Consider the following 19,800-nt stretch of genomic DNA (forward strand, 5'->3'; position numbering starts at 1 on the left):
TTTCTCCCACTTCCCATCTATCTGGCCCCATGCTGTCTTTGACTTACAGTGAGAATATTCTGGCCCATTTTCTCTTGGCAGACAGCAGTATATTTCTTGCACAAAACAATTGATTTAAATGAAAACATACATCTGAATTACTATTTTAGGAATGTGTCAGTACTCCCAGAATCAACTTTGTTCAGATTGGACCAGGAAGAAAAAAACTGTGATATAAGTACTCCACTAGGAAATCTTTCCAAGTTAATGGAAAATACTTACACCAGGTTTGTAACAATGACTGAATCTGAATTTTACTCTACTTTCCTACGGAACATTATTACTAAAAGCATTTGTTTTTCTTTCTAGTCAAAAACTTCGAGACTTAATTGTCGACTTACGTGAACCTCAATTTATTTCCTACCTCAGTTCTGTCCTTCCACATGATGCAAAGGATACAGTTGCCTGCATTCTGAAAGGTGTGCTGTAATTAACATGTCTACTTCTACTGGTTGCTCCTATTAATAACTTAATCTAAATTATAATCTAGTGCTTTAAAAATTTATTAAACTTGCAGTTACAATGTTTAGACTAAGCCTCTCTGGAAGTAGTTTATATATATCCTTTAATGTCACCTTGACTTTTTTTTTTTTTAAAGATTTATTCATTTATACAAGAACTGGGGTACAGGCCAGAGGCGCGGGAGGGTGAGAGAATTCACCAGAGACAGAGCAGGGAGCATAACAGGCAGAAGGACCGAAGACACTGCTGAGGGGAGCAGTGGGCAAAGCAAGAGAGGTCTGCCATGCCATGTGGGTTTCTCCCTGGCTGGCGGGGAATCGAACCTGCGCTGCAGAGGCTGCAGACAGCTTCACAGCATGGCACTCAATCCTCTGCGCCACCAGGGAGGCCCACCTTGACATTTTCTGGTTTTGAAAAGATGTCTTGAAAAACAGATTTAAATAGAGGCTGCTTTTCTTACAAAATAATTAATTTGCTCATTGAAATTTAACATTTTTTCATGTTATTTTTTAAATATAAATGTAGGTTTGAATAAACCTCAGAGGCAAGCAATGAAAAAGGTACTTCTTTCAAAGGACTACACACTCATCGTGGGTATGCCTGGAACAGGAAAGACAACTACAATATGTACTCTCGTAAGGTTATTATTTTTTGCTTGGAAATGAAATCTTGTGTCTTCAGTTCAGAGGATGTGATGCTTAATATCAAAAGGGGCTGACTTTTAAGTAAAATGTCTTTATTTCAAATTAGCTTTCTAGGAGGCTAAAAATAGAGAAGCTGACTCACAAATAGTGGAAATCATGTAAATTTCTTGCATTTAGAATTGTTCTAAGATCTCTTTCCATTAGTGGCCTGGGTATAATCATGTATTTTTCTTTCCCTTTAAAATGTGGTAACTTATAGTCAGTAAATTTGTAAGCAGTCTTGGATTAATCATAATGATGGCAGCAACTTATTTATTGATTGATACTGTGCACCAGGCACTATTAAGTACTGATATCTGTTATATTTTATTATCATTTATTAACATGAAATATACCATATCTGTTAACGTCATGTAGTTTTCATAAATTTTCATCTATGATATTTTTTGAAAAGCTACTTTGCTAGTCTTTTAGGTAGGCTGACTGTTAAGTTTTCTAATTCCCTGTGAAAATATAATCATGTTGGAAATTATCTAGAATTAAAAGTAGTACTGTTTTCCTTTCTCCTATTATTAGGTGAGAATTCTCTATGCCTGTGGTTTCAGTGTTTTGTTGACCAGCTATACGCACTCTGCTGTCGACAATATTCTTTTGAAGTTAGCCAAGTTTAAAATAGGATTTTTGCGCTTGGGTCAGATGCAGAAGGTTCATCCAGGTATCCAGAAATTTACAGAAGAGGAAATGTGTAGATCAAATTCCATTAAATCCTTAGCTCATCTAGAAGAACTCTACAATACTCAAGTAAGTATAATTATTGTATAATATTGTATAATAATACTGAGAGTAATTTCTGTAACCAGAACAAGGGGGGAAACATTTTGGGAGATTGAGTCATATTGGCCAAATTTGCATGTGATTCATTTATATAAACCCTATATAGGAGCAGTTTATTTTTAATTTACTATTTGCCTCTGATCTCAAATGAGGTTTCTTATTTATTATTCAGGCCTGACTGGTTAAATCATTGACTGTTAGTGATTGACTTAATCGCTTCCCTGTCCAGAAGTGGAGATGTAGGTAGGCTTCTATATCCCAATCCTAGTCACAAGCTTGGTTCTTCTGGTAGCCAACCCCCATTCTTCCGGTGTCATTCATTAGCATAAATTCAGGTTTGGTTGAAAGATGCTTATTAGGAATAATAAAAGGTGCTCTTTTTACCCCTATGGCCTAGAAAATTCCAGGAGTCTTAGGAACTTTGTTTTTTGTTTCCAGGGAGAAGACCAAATTGTATTTTGTATTATTGAAGGGCTCAAAATGGGTCTTCCCTACTTGTAGCACTTTGGCATGTGGATTATTTTGTGCCAAAGCCAATGGAGACACTCGTCTCAAGAGAAAGTTTTCCAAAACCCTTACCTATCTAGGAGAATTTAGATAAGGGTGCCTTGCCTGTAGTGTGGGGAGAAGTATTAGGCTGGGGTCGGAGGCGTGGTAGTGAAAGAATTCAGCAGAGAAAGTGGAGGACAGAAAAGGCAGATTTATTGAAATACACTACCAAGAGAAGCAGCGGCAAGGCAGTGGTGATTGGCGTGGAGGAGGATTTGAAGCTGTCTTTTATACTCTGTTTTCATGGGCTTTCTAACTTGGGGCACCAGTTTGCACCACTTATGTGCTGGGATATCTAGTCTTGGGTGCTGGCCTTTGACACTAAAACTTGTTCTGGCCTCTGCTTCTGCACTCCTGGAGTTGAGCTGGTTTTTCTGGTAGTGGTGGTTTTATGGCCTTGTCCCCAAGGTAACCTTATCAATTCCCTTATCTATTCAAGCCCAAACCTGCCTGCTGGGCCAGGAGTGGGGGCTTAGTTTTTAACCTTATTAAATGGTACCCCAATGCATAAAGTGTACTATTACTAGAAAAAACTTTTAATGACCTACCTATATGGTAGGTCAAACATCTAATTACCAAACATCTGCTCTTTTTGTCACCCTATGAAATACCCCTTTGAAGCCCCAGACCTCTATCCCATTCCTTAGTTGAGGGTGCCGTGTATACCTCATTTTACCTTTCTGTCTGAATAGCTCCTGTATGTGGCATTCCTGAATTTATACATTTAAACTTGTTTTCTCTTATTAATCTGTCTTATGTCAATTTAATTATTAGACCAGTTGAAGAACACTGAAGAGTAGAGGAAAATTTTTCCTCTTTAGTATTGCAATAGCATACCTTGAAAATGGCTAATAATCAGGATATTTTAGTGAGTTTGTATTAGAAGCAATGGTACTTGAACAGCTTTGTGATAAGCATTTCTGGACTTAGACATAGATCTTATTTTTTTTTTTAATAACTTAATGTCTATATTTACCGGGAAATCTTAAAGCGATATTTTTATCTTTTACAAAATCATTTAAAATAAATTTAATACACTATTCCTTCAACTCTTTTGTCTAATAACTAATATGCTTTTGTGTAATATCTATGCCCATTACTAAAAACTTTTGAAGTGTTTAAGTTGTATGTGTGATTAATATCTTTTTTTTTTTTTTTTTTTTTTTTTATAGAGGCATGCTTTATTTATTTGTTTGCTGGTTTGTTTGTTTTTGTTTATACATGCACTGGGTACAGTCAGAAGCGCGGGAGGGTGAGAGAATTCACCAGAGCCAGAGCGGGGAGCAGAGCAGGCAGAAGGACCGAAGTACACTGCTGAGGGGAGCAGCGGGCGGCAGGAGAAGTCTGCACGCCATGTGGGACCCTCCTCCGGTGGCCGGGGAGCAGCCGGGGATCGAACCGGCGCCGCAGAGGCCGCGGGCAGCTTCGCAACCCAGCGCTCAACCGCTGCGCCACCGGGGAGGCCCTGATTAATATCTTTTAATTAAACTTTATTTATTTTTTTTTTTTTTAAAAGATTTATTTATTTATTTATTTGTATTCATTTATTTATACAATTACTGGGTACAGTCAGAAGCGCAGGAGGGCGAGAGAACTCACCAGAGCCAGAGCGGGGAGCAGAGCAGGCAGAAGGACCGAAGCACACTGCTGAGGGGAGCAGCGGGCGGCAGGAGAGGTCTGCGCGCCATGTGGGACCCTCCTCCAGTGGCTGGGGAGCAGCCGGGGATCGAACCAGTGCTGCAGAGGCTGCGGGCAGCCTCGCAACCCAGTGCTCAACCGCTGCGCCAACCGGGAGGCCCCTAAACTTTATTTTTTATATGTAGATTTATATGCATTTTTAAGAAATGACCTAGATAAAACTTTAATAAAATCTGATGGATCGTTGACGTTCATGCAGTCTAGGTACAGAATAGTTCATTACCAAACGTATCACTGATGTTGCACTTTTATAAGTACATTCCTTCTCTCCTGCCTTACTCCTTCCTTAACCCCTGGTAATCACTAATCTGTTCTCCATTTCTATAATTGTGCTACTTCAAGAATGTTATGTAAATGGACTCACATCTGGGGTTGATATTTCTCATTTAGCCTAATTCTCTGGAGATTTACCCAGATGGTTGCATGCGTCAATAGTTTGTTCCTTTTTTATTGGTGAGGATTGTTTTTCAGTATGGATGTATCATGGTTTGTTTAACTATGCACTTGTTGAAAACATCTGGAGAACAACAAAATTCTGCATTTTGATGAAATTCAGTTTTTGGCTAACATAAGTCATGCTGCCATAGACATCTCATGTATAGGATTCATTTTTCTAGAATAAATATTCAGAAATATGACTTTTGAGTCGTTTGTTAGTTATATCCTTTTTTTTTTGTTTTGTTTTTCAATCTACCAAACTAATTTTCCGAAGTAGCTAATGAATGTGTGATTTTTGTCAGCAAAAATCACTGTTTTTCATTTTAGATGTTCTGATAGGTATGAATGATATCTCATTGTGCTTTTAATTTGCGTTTCCCTGATTGTGGATGTTTTCATATGCTTGTTTGTCATCTCTATAGCCTCTTCAGTGAAAGGTGGGGTAGAAGTATAGGTTCCCACCCTGCCTTTGCTGGCATTGGTGGGAGTGGGACCACAGTTTTTTCTGTGGTTTTTGGCTATAGTGGTTATTGTATAAAAATCTTCAACTAAGGGCCTCCCTGGTGGCACAAGGGGTTAAGACACAATACTATGAAGCAACCTGCAGCCACTGCAGCACAAGTTTGATCCCTGGCCAGGGAGGAGACCCACATGGTCCAGCAGACCTCTCCTGACTCGCCTGCTGCTCCCCTCTGCCATGTACTTCAGTCAGTCTGCCTGTTCTGTTCCCCACTCTGTCTCTGGTGAATCCTCTTACCCCCCACACCGTTGGTCTGTACCCTAGTACTTACATGTATAAATGAATGAATCTTAAAAAAAAAAAATCTTCTAAGTTTTCCCTTTCCTGTTCCTTTGGCTAAGAGAGAGAGGCTTTTGTGGAAGCTCTTCTCATTCTGCATCAATTGGCATTCATGGGTTGTCAGCTTCTTCTGCTCCAAATCTGGGTTATACAAGGCAGGAACAAAACTAGGGAAATAACTTCTGTATTGTTCTCGAGTTCCAAGGTCCCTAGTTGGTATACCTTCTCTGCATCTTTCAGAGTCCTTGTTTGTTATATATATAATGTCCATTGTTTTTGGTTAGACTTTGTAGGAGGAGTAAAGAAAAGTATCCTATCATTTTAGAACTGAAGCCTGGTTGACTTAAAAAAAATAATAATGTATTAAGTTATTGCCTCTTGAATGTTTCCATTTGGAAATATCCAAATTAAATATAATGGAGGATTTACTTGATTTTTTAAAATTCATATTAAAAGAATTTTTAAAGAAAATTTGCATTCTATATTTTTAAATGAAAGTAATATTGGTGAATTTTTGCTGTTGGGATTAAAAACTTTTGATCTTTAAAAAAATGGGAAAAACAAGTTCTATTTCTTTGACATGTTAAGTAACATCTGTTTTCTTCTTTGTTTTTAGCTTATTGTTGCAACAACATGTATGGGAATAAACCATCCAATATTTTCCCGTAGAAGTTTTGATTTTTGTATTGTGGATGAAGCATCTCAAATTAGCCAACCAGTTTGCCTAGGGCCACTTTTTTTTTCACGGAGGTTCGTGTTGGTGGGGGATCATCAGCAGCTTCCTCCCCTGGTGCTAAACCATGAAGCAAGGTAATGGCACATTGAAGTATTTATTTAAACTGGAATATTTTTAATAAGAGATACTGTGTATATTTATAAGCCTGGGTTTAATTTGTTGACAGAGCTCTTGGCATGAGTGAAAGCCTGTTCAAGAGACTGGAGCAGAATAAGAATGCAGTTGTTGAGTTAACTGTGCAGTACAGAATGAACAGGTATTTGTAATCATGTCAACTGTGAGTGATTTTCATGTTTGTTTTCATCTGCCGAAACTAAAATTAATTTTTGTAATTCTCTTAGTAAAATTATGTCCTTAAGTAATAAGTTGACATATGAGGGAAAGATGGAATGTGGATCAGACAAAGTGGCCAATGCAGTGATAAACCTACCTAAGTTTAAAGATGTGAAACTAGAACTGGAATTTTATGCTGATTATTCAGAAAATCCTTGGCTGATTGGAGTATTTGAACCAAACAATCCTGTTTGTTTTCTTAACACCAGCAAGGTAAAACAGTTTTTTGATCCTTAGTTTTTCTTCTTTTGTCCTCCTATTTAAATTCCTGTTTTCAATAATGGATGCTTCATTAGGGAGCTTATCACTTAAAGCTCCTGTACTTCATTTACTTGAACACAAAAGAATCTTATCTTTCTGTAGACTCAGTATTGTTGGGAGGAGGTATATTCTGAGGGCTGGTAGATGTGAAAAGTGATTTTTATAGAAGGTACACTAGAAAGGGAAATCGAGAGTATAATTACATTTCCCAGAAAAGAAATTGGCATTGATACTAGAAAAGGGCTAGGTTTACAAATGGACAGAAGATAAATTGATGACTTTTAAAGATCTTGATAAAGAAATAGATTCTATTTTCTACTGCAGTTTCAGGCTCACAGAAAAATTAAGCTGAAAGTACAGAGATTCTCATATACTTCCTGCCTCCACCTAAGCACATAAAGACATATTTACACACCTGTCATTGAAGAGAAATCTCTCAAGAACTTTAAATGACTTGATTCTTATTTCTAGAAACTAAAAGTGAAATTTCGATCCTATAGACCTACAGTTTGTTTTGCTTTTACAATTTGTTTTATCTAGTGCTTTTCAGCATTGATTTAGAAGTCTAACATAGTTCAAAGTAGAGTGACCAGTTTGTGTCTATATTATTCTAAAACAATTTTGTCTTTTGTTATTAAGATGAGTGGGGTCAGCTGGTTGTTAAAAATAGGACCTCACCAGTGTACCATGATGGAATTTTCATTCTCGTGCATATTGCTCTTAGCATTTCAAAACCAAAAACTAACACCTAAGGACAGAGAGGCTCTGGGAAATTTATTCAGATAAACTCACCTCACCAGTGACTGCTATTAACCCCAATTTATTTGTTATAATTTACATTTACTTCACAACGATCAACCAGAACCTTTACTTTTGTTACTCAGATTTGCTTTTTCTGAGCGTGAGGATTCCAAATAATCCGGGTTACATAGGGATGATGAAGGAGCAAAAATAGTCCTTGGATAGTTTTACCAGATGACTCCATCTACTCTATAATTTGTATGAAAGGCAATAAAAAAGTGGAAAGAGGAAAAAAAAATGGAAAGCACAGATGTTAGATCTAAATTTGAACCCTAGTACCATGACTTAATCTGGAGCCTGGTGCAAGTTTCTTATTTTTTCTGAACTTTGTCTGCTATAAAATGGGAATAACAAAATAAAGTATGTGAAGCCCCATGTGTGGTTGGCTTGCTTGAAGAAGGGTTTTCCAAGGGTTCTCCCTGGGTGGCTTTCTGACAGTGACTACTATTATTCATTTTTGCTCATCCTTTTGTCTTTGTCTTTTAAGATGAAGATGTTTTTCATCTGTCTCCATAGCTAGTAGTACAGTCTCTAGGAATACCTATGCACTGACAGTATTCTTAACTTTAGAGATTGGTTTACAAACAAGATGTATGTTACCTATTTAGGTTCCAGCACCAGAACAAGTTGAAAAAGGTGGTGTGAGCAATCTAACAGAAGCCAAACTCATAGTTTTCCTGACGTCCATTTTTATTAAGGTAACTTATATTTTGTAAATTTTGTAAATTTTGAGGGCTAGTTAAAAGTAAGGTACAGAATAATAGAGTGTTAGAATATAAGGAAGGAACTTAAAGTTAACCTATGGCATTAACACTTGTTTATTAAGAGGCCTGGAGCCTGATTTTTTTATATTTTGAGAAAAGTTATCTGAGACATAGTTTTTATAATGGCATTTTGGATTTTCCTGTAGGATGTATTTTTTGTCACATCAGATAATCTTTATTGTGGCAGTACAGTGATTGGGATTAAAAGCGTCATAGGAAGGAATAGCAGAGAATGAAATCTATTTCTTTGTACTGTTTCTGTGTGTGTGCACTGTTTTAGGCACATGTAAACCATTATACTGCTATGAACCTAATGAAGGAATTATTTCATCTCAGGAAATATGGACAGAGATTTAGAACACATTCAATAACTGTATTTAGTTCCTAGAATAGGATCACCTATTGTAAACATCAACCTGGTTTATTTTGTAAACATTTGATTTAATAAATTTAGTAAACTTAAATAACAAGTCACTACTTTTCACTTTAAATTGTGTCCTTTCCTGTTTAGGCTGGATGTAATCCTTCTGATATTGGTATAATTGCACCATACAGACAGCAGTTAAAGATCATCAGTGATTTATTACCACATTCTTCTACTGGGATGATTGAAGTTAATACAGTAGACAAATACCAAGGAAGAGACAAAAGTATCATATTGGTGTCTTTTGTTAGAAGTAATAAAGATGAAACTGTGAGTTAATTATATTTTCTGCCTATCTGTTTGGGGCATTTCCCCCTCTGTATTGCTTTTAAATTATGGCAAAAACACATAACATAAAATGTACCATCTTAACCATTGTTAAGTGTCCAGTTCAATAGTGTTAAGTATATTCACAAAGGTGTGCAGCAGATCTTCAGTACTTGAACTTTGCAAAACTGAAACTCTGTATCCAAGAATAACAACTCCCTTTCCCCCTCTTATACCAACTCCTGACCATACTTTTACTTTCAGTGTATATAAATTTGATTTTTCTGGGTACTTCATAAAGTGGAATTGTACAATATTTTATACTTTTGTGACTGGCTAATTTCACTTAGCATATGTCTTCAAAGTTCATTTATTTTGTAGCTTGTGTTAGAATTTCTTTACTTAATGACTGAATAGCATTCCAGTTTGTGTGTGTGCACAGGCCACATTTTGTCAATCCATTCATCTGTCAGGGGACATTTGGGTTGCTTCTACCTCGTGGCTCTTGTGTCTGTGGCATTTTAAGCATAAAAATTTCTTTAACTATACTTTCAAAGTTACAGATAATTCATGCTTGGTGTTTTTGGGTTTTTTTGGGGGGGGCATTTTTACTTTTTGATTTATTTTTCTTCACTGTGTAGTATATTCATATGGTACTAAAAATATATTTAGTAATAAGTCCCCCTTCTACCCTGTCCCTCTTCTACTCAGTTTCTTACTCTCAGATATAATCACAGTTTTAGTTTTTTGGTAACCTTCTAGAGTTACTTTACTAGCAAATACAAATTTGTATTCATATTTTCCCCCTTTCCATGTAAAAGATAATTTGTATACCCAAAAATATATATATACCTTATAGACTTTGCCTCTTTCACTTAATAACTTGGAAATCTTTCCGTGTCAGTACACAAAAAGAGTCCATTCTGTTTTAACTCTTGTATAGTTTTCCATTATATATAAATGTTATGGTATAGTTTACTCTTCAGTCTTACTATTTCAGGTTTTTATTACTGTTAAACATGATGCAACAATGAGTACAGATAGTTCTAATTCTTTATATGTATTTAATATTTTTAAATTATGGCTAGGATTTCAAACCCAGGATAAAATATTTGAAGTTGGCATTGTGGACAAGCTTTTCTAATGTTGTAAAATGTTAAATGTATTAATGAAGATTTTTTTGCAATTTATGTATTTTTAATATCTCTGCTAATAATTTATGTATTTTCTTTCTAATCAGTTTGTTGAAAAATAAAATACTAGCAGTTTTTCACTGACTAGAAAAGAACAGTCAGTATTGAACAATAACGTATTTTTAATTCTCTCCTGTATACTATTGTAAGCCCTTTATATAGTCTTTTTTGTTTGTCCATGTAACAAAGTTGAGATATTTTTATCTACATAAAGGAAGCCTACTTTGACATAATCTACGTTATTAAGGAAATAAATTCAGTAAATTTTAGCTCAAATTTCTCTGACTCATAGATTAAGCTAAACTATTTCTCAAAATGTGATCTTTTACCAGTAGGATAAACTTTGTCGAGGAAAATGTGTGAAAAATTCTTATTTCCCATCCAGACACTAGAAATACTAGAAGTGGTCCTCTGCTACCAGTGATTTAGCAAGCCCTTCAGACCTACAGGTGGTTCTAGTGCAAGTTAACCTTTGATAACCACTGAGCTGTACCATGTATATGTATGTGTATAGATGTATGTAAATACATCTATATAAGTATGTATATAAATGTTTTTATAAAAATTTGCGTATTCCCAAAAATTTTTTGGGAATCTTGTTAGACACAGATTGTAAGGCTTACACCTGGAGATTCTGATTCTGTGTCTGAATGAATATAGGTCTGGATGGGGCCTATGAATCTGTGTGTTATAGTGTGAGCTATGTTTTTAAAGGAAAACAGTTCAAGACAAACCATCCATGTTTTTTTGTCAGAAGAAACTCATAAATAAGGAAACTCAAATAATTAAAAATTACATTTCTTACAGATTGGTGAACTCTTGAAAGATTGGCGACGTCTTAATGTTGCTATAACCAGAGCCAAACATAAACTGATTCTCCTGGGATGTGTGCCCACATTAAACCGCTATCCTCCTTTGGGGAAGCTTCTTTGTCATCTAAACTCAGAAAAATTAATATCCTTTTTGTTTTGTATAAGGTCACATTTGATTGTGCTATTGTGTTTTTTTGTTTTGTTTTGTTTTTTTAAGATTTATTTATTTATTTATTTATACAAGCATTAGGTACAGTCAGAAGCGGGGGAGGGTGAGAGAATTCACCAGAGCCAGAGCGGGGAGCAGAGCAGGCAGAAGGACTGAAGTACACTGCTGAGGGGAGCAGCGGGCGGCAGGAGAGGTCTGCGCGCCATGTGGGACCCTCCTCTGGTGGCCGGGGAGCAGCCGGGGATCGAACCGGTGCTGCAGAGGCTGCGGGCAGCTTCGCAACTCAGCGCTCAACCGCTGCTCCACCAGAGAGGCCCCTGTGCTATTGTGTTTTATTTATGTACTTGTGTAAATTAAAATTCAGGGTTTTGTGTTTTTTGTGTGCATATTTCAAAGAGCTGAGTCTACAAAGGAAAAAATGTAAACAATTCACAGTAGTTTTTTTTTTTTTTTTAAGATTTATTTATGCTTATAAGATCTGGGGTACAGGCCAGAGGGTGGGGGGGGTGAGAGGATTCACCAGAGACAGAACAGGGAACTGAACAGGCAGATTGATTGAAATACACTGCTGAGGGGAGCAGCAGGTGAGTCAGGAGAGGTCTGCTGCACCATGTGGGTAGCTCCCTGGCCGGGGATCAAGCTTGTTCTGCAGTTCCTGCGGATAGCTTCATAGGTTGTATCTTAACACCTTGCGCCACCAGGGAGGCCCAAAAGTAAGTAATTTTTAAGAAAAAAATGAAATAGTGATAGTGGTGGGGAAGGAGACTTTGTGAAGTGAGAAAGGGACTTAATCTGTTCTCCTAGGAATAGGGCACATGCTTCCTAAAACATACTTAGGAAACTAGTCATCCATTCTGATTCCTCTCACCCAATATTAACCATCTTTTTTAAAAAATCTTTATCCAGGATAAAGCATTATATTTTTAAAATTCATAATTTCTTATTATGTAATAGATTATTTTTTAAATAGCTCATCTTTTAAGAAAACGATATGAAGGTCTTAGGCTAAAATATATAAACCTCTTAGGGTAAGTACGTAATTATCCATAGAATGCCATAAAAATCTATGTTTTAGCAGTTCAGTAAACCAAATTACAAGACATTAAATGATAATGTCATAAATGTTTCTATGGAATGCCATTTTGTGTTAAATATATCTTCCTTAATTTATTTTACATCATTGATCTTCCATCAAGAGAACATGAAAGTCTTTGTTACATATTGGGTGATTCTCAAAGAAGATAAAGGTCTTTTGTGCCTTTTTCAGCCTAGCGTGGGGATCTTTTCTAACAGTTGCCTACCATTTGTCCTTTGGATATGCTATGAAATCAGTGCCTGGGCAGACTGTGACTATAACTAAGGGCATGAAATGAAGTGTCCACAGCAAACTGCTATTCTCCTTTGGGGAAGCCTCTTTTTTTGTGTGTGTGTGTAATCTTGTTAAGTATAAAGTTCTATCACTGTATAAAATTTAACACTGTTATTTCAGTGAACATGTACACAAAACTGAAAAGCTTAAATATATATGTGATATAAATGTTTTTTTGTGACCTAAAAAGAGTTTGATAAATTTTTACCAACTTTAAAATGGATTAACTTTTGAATCTGAGATTTAGACTTTTAAGATTTCAGGACTAATTTGACTTTATAGATTATTTTATCATATTTTGTTATTTGAAGGATAGGGTAAAAAAATAATTTTTCATTTAAGAAACACAACCTTGTGGTGATTGTTCTTTTTGTCAGGGTTTTTCCTGACTTTTGTTTTCTGGTATTATATGTATTTTCCCATTAAATCTAGTCTTTTAAGTTATTATTTATAAATTGTCTTGAAGTAATTTTTTATTTCTTCCATTTTTTATTTTCAGTGTTTGGTGTTTCAGCATCGTAGATTTTGATACAAAATTTTCATTTGGAAAGAAACCTTGCTGAATTGATGATAAATAGAAAAGGATATTCGTATTTTTCACCTTTATTTTTATGTTCATATGCCCCTTTGTTTTGGGGCATTACTCAATTTTCTCTTTTTATACAATGATGTTTCATAAAAATTTACTTCAGAATGCCTAATTATATATATATGGTGACAGGTATGTAGTGAATGATTTGGTGTATCCATTTTCTAGGAGAAATCCTTAATTTCTTGCAAAGTTTTTTGAAATGAATGTTAAATATGTTAAATTTGTTAATTCTACCTCAGGTGGTTTCTTTTTTGTTTACTTGAAGTTTTTATTAAAGTGTTTTCTCCTGCTAGATCTTACTGTGTTAATTATTACTATTTAATAATTAAGTTCAGTGTTAACCAACATTTTTTCCAGTAGGGACAGGTGAAATATTGATCATGTGCTAAGGATGAAATGAGAGTGTTGACATTTACAAAGGAGGACTCACAGTGAACTTGGTCACAGGAAAAACTGGAAGGAGGCCTGCAATAGAGTTTAAATATTCACTGGATATCATAAAGTAATATAGCAGTGAAAAATCTAGATAATTTCAGTTTCTGGGAGTGAGCTAACCCACTGCAGCAGACCTCTCCTGTTTCTCCTGCTGCCCGTTAGCAGTGTATTTCAGTAAATGGAACTGTTCTGCTCCCCACTCTGTCTCTGATGAAACCTTTCACACCTGTGCCCTTCCCACCCCCCACATTTGGCCTATACCCCAGTTCTTTTACATAAAAATAAATAAAAATCTTCCAGGAATAATTTTTTTTAAAGATTTATTTATTTATGCATACAAGAACTGGGGTGTAAACCAGAGGTGCAGTGGGTGGCTGGCAGTAGCTTGATAGCACTGTGTTTAACCCCTGCACCACCAGGGAGGCCCTGCAGGAATAATTGTTCAAAAAAAAAAAATACTAGAAGGGGCATGTAAGACCATTGGTGAAAGGATAATGGCCCTATCTCATGTCATTCACTGAAATCAAATCAGGGTGCAATAACAGACCTTGGGGGTAAGGAGAATTTAAGACACTAAAAGTGAATCATAAATTTAACTGCAAGAAAGGAACTTATAAAAAGGTTTCCATAAAGGAAGAAAATATTAACCAGATCTTGGTAACGCATATAAGCCAAACTAGTACACACAAACCAATAAGAAATAGATAACAGGAAAATAGGCTAATGACTTCAATGGGTTTTTTGCAAAAGAGGAACTCCAAGAAGTAAGCATGATGACTCAATGTCATCAGCAATGAGATTGTAACAGGGTGGTCCCCAGGAAAGGGGGAAGTTCCAGGTTCCCTGCCCCACCCAAGGGAGGGTGGAGCTGAGCAGGAAGAGGAGAAGCTGCAGAAGAGACTAAGGAAGGAAGCAGGATGGAGCCAGGAGACCTGGAGGAGGCGCATGGAGCCTAGAGACAAGTAAAGAAACTGCGCTTGTCTTTTGGTCGTGGACTGGGTGACACAGATGTAGGTGAGACCTGTGGGAGGTGACCATGGCAGCTTTTATCTTGTTGATTTTGCTCTTTTCCTTCCGGGCTTGTCCGGTTGTTTGTGACCCTTTTCTGTGGGTCCCCACTGGAAGATGCTTTAGACTTATAGCAGGCTTTGGGGCCTTGTTCTGGGCCGATCCCATATGGATGGACTTTTACCCACGAGGGGACGGGTAACTTTGGGTGCTTCATTTAGAAACTAGACTCTTTGCCTTACCTGTATTGTTTCCTAGTTTTATTAAAGATTCTTCCCATTAGTCTCATGTGTTTTGTGTTGATGCGGTGGATGGCCGAACCCATTTAGAATAGGTTTGCGGGGTTTGGGCTGCCCCTCTCCCCGTCCTATAACAAGATAAATTCAAAATAAACTCACCATACAATCAAGTTATCTACAAGATTGGTAAAAAACAAAATTCTAACAATTCCAGGCACTATAATGGACACAAGCAACAGAAAAACAACATGGCTGATAGGATTATTATAAGTTTAAAAAACACCTTGGCATTATCTAGTAAATTTAATGAAAGCCATACCTGATTTCCCAATAAGTGTATTCTTAATCAAATGAGATTTTGAACACACACTGGGATGTATGTAGGCCTTGGAAATAACTTAGCGCTATGTGTTATGCCACCTGTGAACGTTCTATAAGCAGGCAAATAGGAAACCTACATTGTTGAGGGGCACATACTTGTGTGGGTGTAATACACAGCAAAGCAATGAAACGATTCTCATCAGAATAGTGTTCACCCCTAGGGGAACTGTTAAGTGCTCGCTTGATCTGGCGGTGGTCACCAGGTATTCATGCCGTGATTCTTTAAACTGTCAATTCTTATACATTTTTATCATGCATGATTATCTCACAATAAAAATTCAAAACCAAAAGAAGTCAAGAAGCACAACGGCACTGATCAAAGTGATGAAGAGAAAAAACATCGTTCAGTTTTGATGAAATAGCTCCATCTGTTTCTTGCTCACTGTGTTGGCATCTGCTGATCCAACTAGATAAAGGCTCCCTCATTCCAAATCGATATAACTTAAACCTGTTACTTGACCATGAGGTTCTTTTTCCTTTGAAATGAGAAAACTCTGTTCTTGTCTACCTCTTCCCCTGTGATTAGAAAGGCCACTCTTCATTGTTTTTGTTTGTTGTGTGTGTGTGTTTCTAGAACCAATTATTTCCTGGCTTTAGCCTCGTGGTTTGGGCTGTTTAAAATAGTTTCAGCACATTTCTGCCTCCAGTGTTCATTGTTTCGGATTTTCTAAATTCCTTGCCCCCTTTACGACTTTGTGAAGATGAAAGGGAAGCGGTCAGCCATCAGATGAAACCCATTCGCACCCTGAAGGTGGGCTGCGGGTGGCTCGCACGCCCTCTGAACGCAGCCTCAGCTTTCAGGCGAAGCCCCCCAGGGTGAGGAGCCTGTGGTGGGCCAGGGGCCGGCCCTCAAGCCCTCCAGCCCCCAGCTCTCCTCCCGTTCCTTCTCCTTCCGGCCCCAGCGGCCGCCTGGAGACCGGCGAGGGCGGGTTTTCTCTGCTGCGGGCTGGCGTCTCCGCGATCCCCCGCCCCACCCGCCGCGCCGCGGGACCGCGCGGGCGTCCTCCCGCCGCCGGGAGCGCTGTGGGCCGCGGCGGGCCGGGTCGCAGGCGTCGTGGCGACCGCCGCGCGCCTGAAGGGAGTTGCTGGCGGGGCTCAGGGAGCCCCCGCCCGAGACCGCGTCGCCGCCGCCATGGGTAAGGGGAGTGGGTCGAGGGCGCACGCCGGGCCCGCCTTTCTGACTGAAGGCCGCAGCCTGACGCGGAGGCCGGCGGTGGGGAGCGCTGAGGTCGCCGGGTCGGAACGGGGGCCGCGACCCGGCCTGGGGCTGGCGGGGGCAGCCGGGGACGCCCTGGCGCCCGGGGTCGCTATGGCAACGCGCGGCGGTCCCTCCCCCCCGGCGGCGTCCGCGCGGGTTCTGGGGCCCGGGGGCCGAGGCTTCGAGGTTCGACGGCTTCGCGCGAGCGAGGGCAGGGCGGGCCTGAGTTCTGCCGCCGAGTCGGGGAGCGCTCGGGGACGGGTGATGACTTTTCAGGTTTGGGGGTGGCGGAGGGAAGAGGCGGCTCAGGGTTTGACATTGGTGACTGACGCCGAGAGCAGGAGACGGACAGACATGCCGCGTCCGACTCCGGGTGAGCCCTTCGCGGGGGTCCTGGGGGCGCCCCGAGCCCTCTGGGTAACCCCTCTAGGTTGGGAGGGAGGCCGGGAAGGGGTCTAGCCCCGGGCATGATGCGGGGGCGGGCCTGTGGCGGGATTTGGGGGCCGCGACCGGCAGGGCACGGCCTGGAGTCGGGGTGGGGCGCGGCCGGGGCGCGGACGGTCCTCTGCGAGGACGCCGCGGGGACCAGCCGGGTCCCGCCTCGCAGCCACCGCAAAGGAGCCCTTTGTCTGGTTGTCGCATCGCAGGTTATGGATCGTGATGGGCTCTGTGTTCAGAAAAATGAAAATTGTCACGTTATGAAACATCAAGTGGTTTCGCCCCCGGAAAAAAAACAACCGAGAGGGAGTCAGTCACATCACCATGCAGATTTGAAGAAATGTCGCGTCTGGCTATTTTTCACCAGCCAGTGTATTCATAGCAGTTGTGGCTGCGTTTTAAGTTGCTTAGGATTCAGTGTCAAGCTCCATACCTAGCTTTCTGAGCTCAGAACTAGAATACTAGATCATTGGGGACCCTAGATTTTTGTTCAGAGAAGGAAAAACGGACGTTTGGTTTAGCTGGACAGGGCAGTCATTGGTCAGCGATTAGGAAATGTGTACTAAGTGTTTTATTTTTATGCATTTAATGTTGTCATCTGTGTTTGCTGAAAATATTGCTGCCATTCACTACATTGATGGGAGTATGGGGAGTCTTCTGGGGTTCCAACACAGTAAAATTATGGGAAAGAAAATATTTCTGTGAATTGAAAATATCAGGTAACAATGAGTTCTTTTGAAAATGCATTCATTAACTTGATATTCAACCTCGTCAGCTGTGCGGAGGGGCAGGGCACTTTTATGTGAAACTGGTTCCTCTTTATTTCCTCTGGGCAAATAAAGGAGTCAAGCAATATAGAACCCACTGCAATGGAAAACAAGATAGAAAGAGGGTTAAAGTGAGTGAAAGAATTGAAGGTCTTCCTGTAGCCCCTTGTTTATCAGGGTATTTTTATTTACCTTTGGGTCTGTTATAGGAGACACTGAAATCTTAGAATTTTAACTATCTTTTATTGCCAATTTATTTTGAACATTTTTTTTTTTTGCCTTGAATTCATTCTTGGAACTTTCCTGCTACCCCTCTTTTGCTCAAGACCCTTAAACATACCTGTTACCCCAAAATTATCTCCACAGAAAGTCATTAATAAACTCGTCATTCTTCCTGAAGAGGTACTACAAAAGTAAGATAAATAACAGAGAATGGTCAATTTTCAGGATCTTGAGAATAATTCATCAACTTTGGCTGGAGTGGGCATGGTAGTGTTCTATGGTATGTGTGTGGTGTATGTGAGAAACATAAAGAGAAGTTAATTAGGGGTTACTTAGGAAGACTGACTTGTTGCTGAAGGAAAAATAAACCACTGTTGGTTTTATAAGGAAAGGAAAGAGTGTATATTTTTCCACTGTCATGTTAGGCAAATGATGTTGGACTCCTTTCTTCTGCTTTCAGCTACAAAAGATCCCACCGCTGTAGAGAGAGCAAACTTGTTAAACATGGCTAAACTGAGTATCAAAGGACTCATTGAATCTGCTCTAAGCTTTGGCCGCACTTTGGATTCGGACTATCCCCCCTTGCAGCAGTTCTTTGTTGTTATGGAACATTGTCTGAAACACGGTCTTAAAGGTATCATGAGATTTTAAAAAATTAACTTTAGAATCTCCCCCTTCATCTTAAGCATCCTTGAAAATGTGATATTTTTTGAAGCCATATTACTTTCATTTAAAAATACTGGGTAGTTTGGTTTGGGGAGAAAATATGCTACTGCTTTATGTTTTCTGGTGTATCCTTCAGAAAAATGTTAGTTTTATAAATAGCATATTTAATTTTTAAATTTTTTTCAACATATTTTGAACTGGTTTCTATGTTCTAGGATGATTATAGTTATTTTTTTCAAATTTAAACTTGGTGGTTCTGATATAAAATCTTATTCTGATATGAACTCTTAAGAGTTTGAGCCCTATTGATCAAATACTTCATTGTTGAAATATAAACCTCCTTAGTGCATGGAAAGAGATCTAGAAAAATTGTCTTCTGGATTGGGTTGTTGTAGATATTGGAGCAGTCCTTGAAAATGATGATAATAGATATTTTATTCTTCTGCATAGTTCATATTGAGTTATTGCTACCAGAAATGTTTGTATTATATTTGGTTACCTAATATACATTGCAAATAACTTAATTATATTAGTAACTACTTATAGTAACAGTTGTTGGCAGTTTTGGTCTCTAGTTCATATGAACAACATCTATGTAGAGGGCTGTGTAAGTAAGGGTTGTATACTGGAGTGTCTGTTATATAGCAAAAGATTCTGGGTTCCTTATTGGTATACTGGACAACAGGGTAAATTGGGAAGACCTAGAAGTCAGATTATGGCACATGAAAGTGGGGTTCGTGTAAAAAGTAAAAGAGACTTGCCTAAATGTGGTTTTAGTAAATGATTAGTCATTACAAAGTTGTGCTGATTGATTTTCTCCCCTAATGAGAAACCCTATCTTAGTGGTTCTCCTTGGGTGACATATTTGATAGGTACACTGGATCTGCAGAGATCTGGTCAGTATTTAGAAAGAAACATATACTGGCCATAGTTTTTTTTTTTTTTTTTTTTTTAATAGATTTATTTATTTATTTATTTATACAAGCACTGGGTACAGTCAGAAGTGCAGGAGGGTGAGAGAATTCACCAGAGCCAGAGCAGGGAGCAGAGCAGGCAGAAGGACCAAAGTACACTGCTGAGGGGAGCAGCGGGCAGCAGGAGAGGTCTGCGCGCCATGTGGGACCCTCCACCGGTGGCCGGGGAGCAGCCGTGGATTGAACCGGCACTGCAGAGGCTGGGGGCATCTTCACAACCCAGCGCTCAACCGCTGCGCCACCAGGGAGGCCCAGTCATGGTTTTATGTTATTTAAGTTTCAGAATAA

The 19,800-nt window shown here is 38.9% G+C and overlaps 2 protein-coding genes across 10 annotated transcripts in view; both read left to right on the forward strand.

The window, feature by feature from the left end:
• The window catches only part of DNA2 (DNA replication helicase/nuclease 2), a 30,161-nt gene extending 16,670 nt beyond the window's left edge, over positions 1 to 13,491 (forward strand). For both annotated transcript variants that reach the window (XM_037496365.2, XM_037496367.2), the window contains exons 11-21: positions 150 to 266; positions 349 to 458; positions 1,027 to 1,136; positions 1,722 to 1,946; positions 6,080 to 6,273; positions 6,366 to 6,455; positions 6,541 to 6,745; positions 8,203 to 8,292; positions 8,870 to 9,052; positions 11,050 to 11,196; positions 12,400 to 13,491. In XM_037496365.2, the coding sequence (XP_037352262.1) occupies positions 150 to 266; positions 349 to 458; positions 1,027 to 1,136; positions 1,722 to 1,946; positions 6,080 to 6,273; positions 6,366 to 6,455; positions 6,541 to 6,745; positions 8,203 to 8,292; positions 8,870 to 9,052; positions 11,050 to 11,196; positions 12,400 to 12,468 (1,540 nt within the window). In that variant the 3' untranslated portion in view covers positions 12,469 to 13,491. The remainder of the gene's footprint in view (positions 1 to 149; positions 267 to 348; positions 459 to 1,026; positions 1,137 to 1,721; positions 1,947 to 6,079; positions 6,274 to 6,365; positions 6,456 to 6,540; positions 6,746 to 8,202; positions 8,293 to 8,869; positions 9,053 to 11,049; positions 11,197 to 12,399) is intronic.
• Positions 13,492 to 15,969: 2,478 nt separating this feature from the next.
• Positions 15,970 to 19,800, forward strand: part of RUFY2 (RUN and FYVE domain containing 2) — a 34,636-nt gene continuing 30,805 nt past the window's right edge. For 4 of the 8 annotated variants that reach the window (XM_054690039.1, XM_054690040.1, XM_054690041.1 and 1 more), the window contains exon 1: positions 17,585 to 18,506. In XM_054690039.1, the coding sequence (XP_054546014.1) occupies positions 18,302 to 18,506 (205 nt within the window). In that variant the 5' untranslated portion in view covers positions 17,585 to 18,301. Of the gene's footprint in view, positions 15,999 to 16,035; positions 16,064 to 16,301; positions 16,384 to 16,709; positions 16,819 to 17,584; positions 18,507 to 19,800 lie in introns of those variants that run through there. The other 4 variants (XM_037497621.2, XM_037497623.2, XM_037497620.2 and 1 more) reach the window with 4 other exon arrangements.

This window comes from Talpa occidentalis, unplaced genomic scaffold (assembly GCF_014898055.3).
Source record: "Talpa occidentalis isolate TD23 unplaced genomic scaffold, MPIMG_talOcc4v2.1 talOcc4.8, whole genome shotgun sequence".
NCBI classification, from domain to species: Eukaryota; Metazoa; Chordata; class Mammalia; order Eulipotyphla; family Talpidae; genus Talpa; species Talpa occidentalis.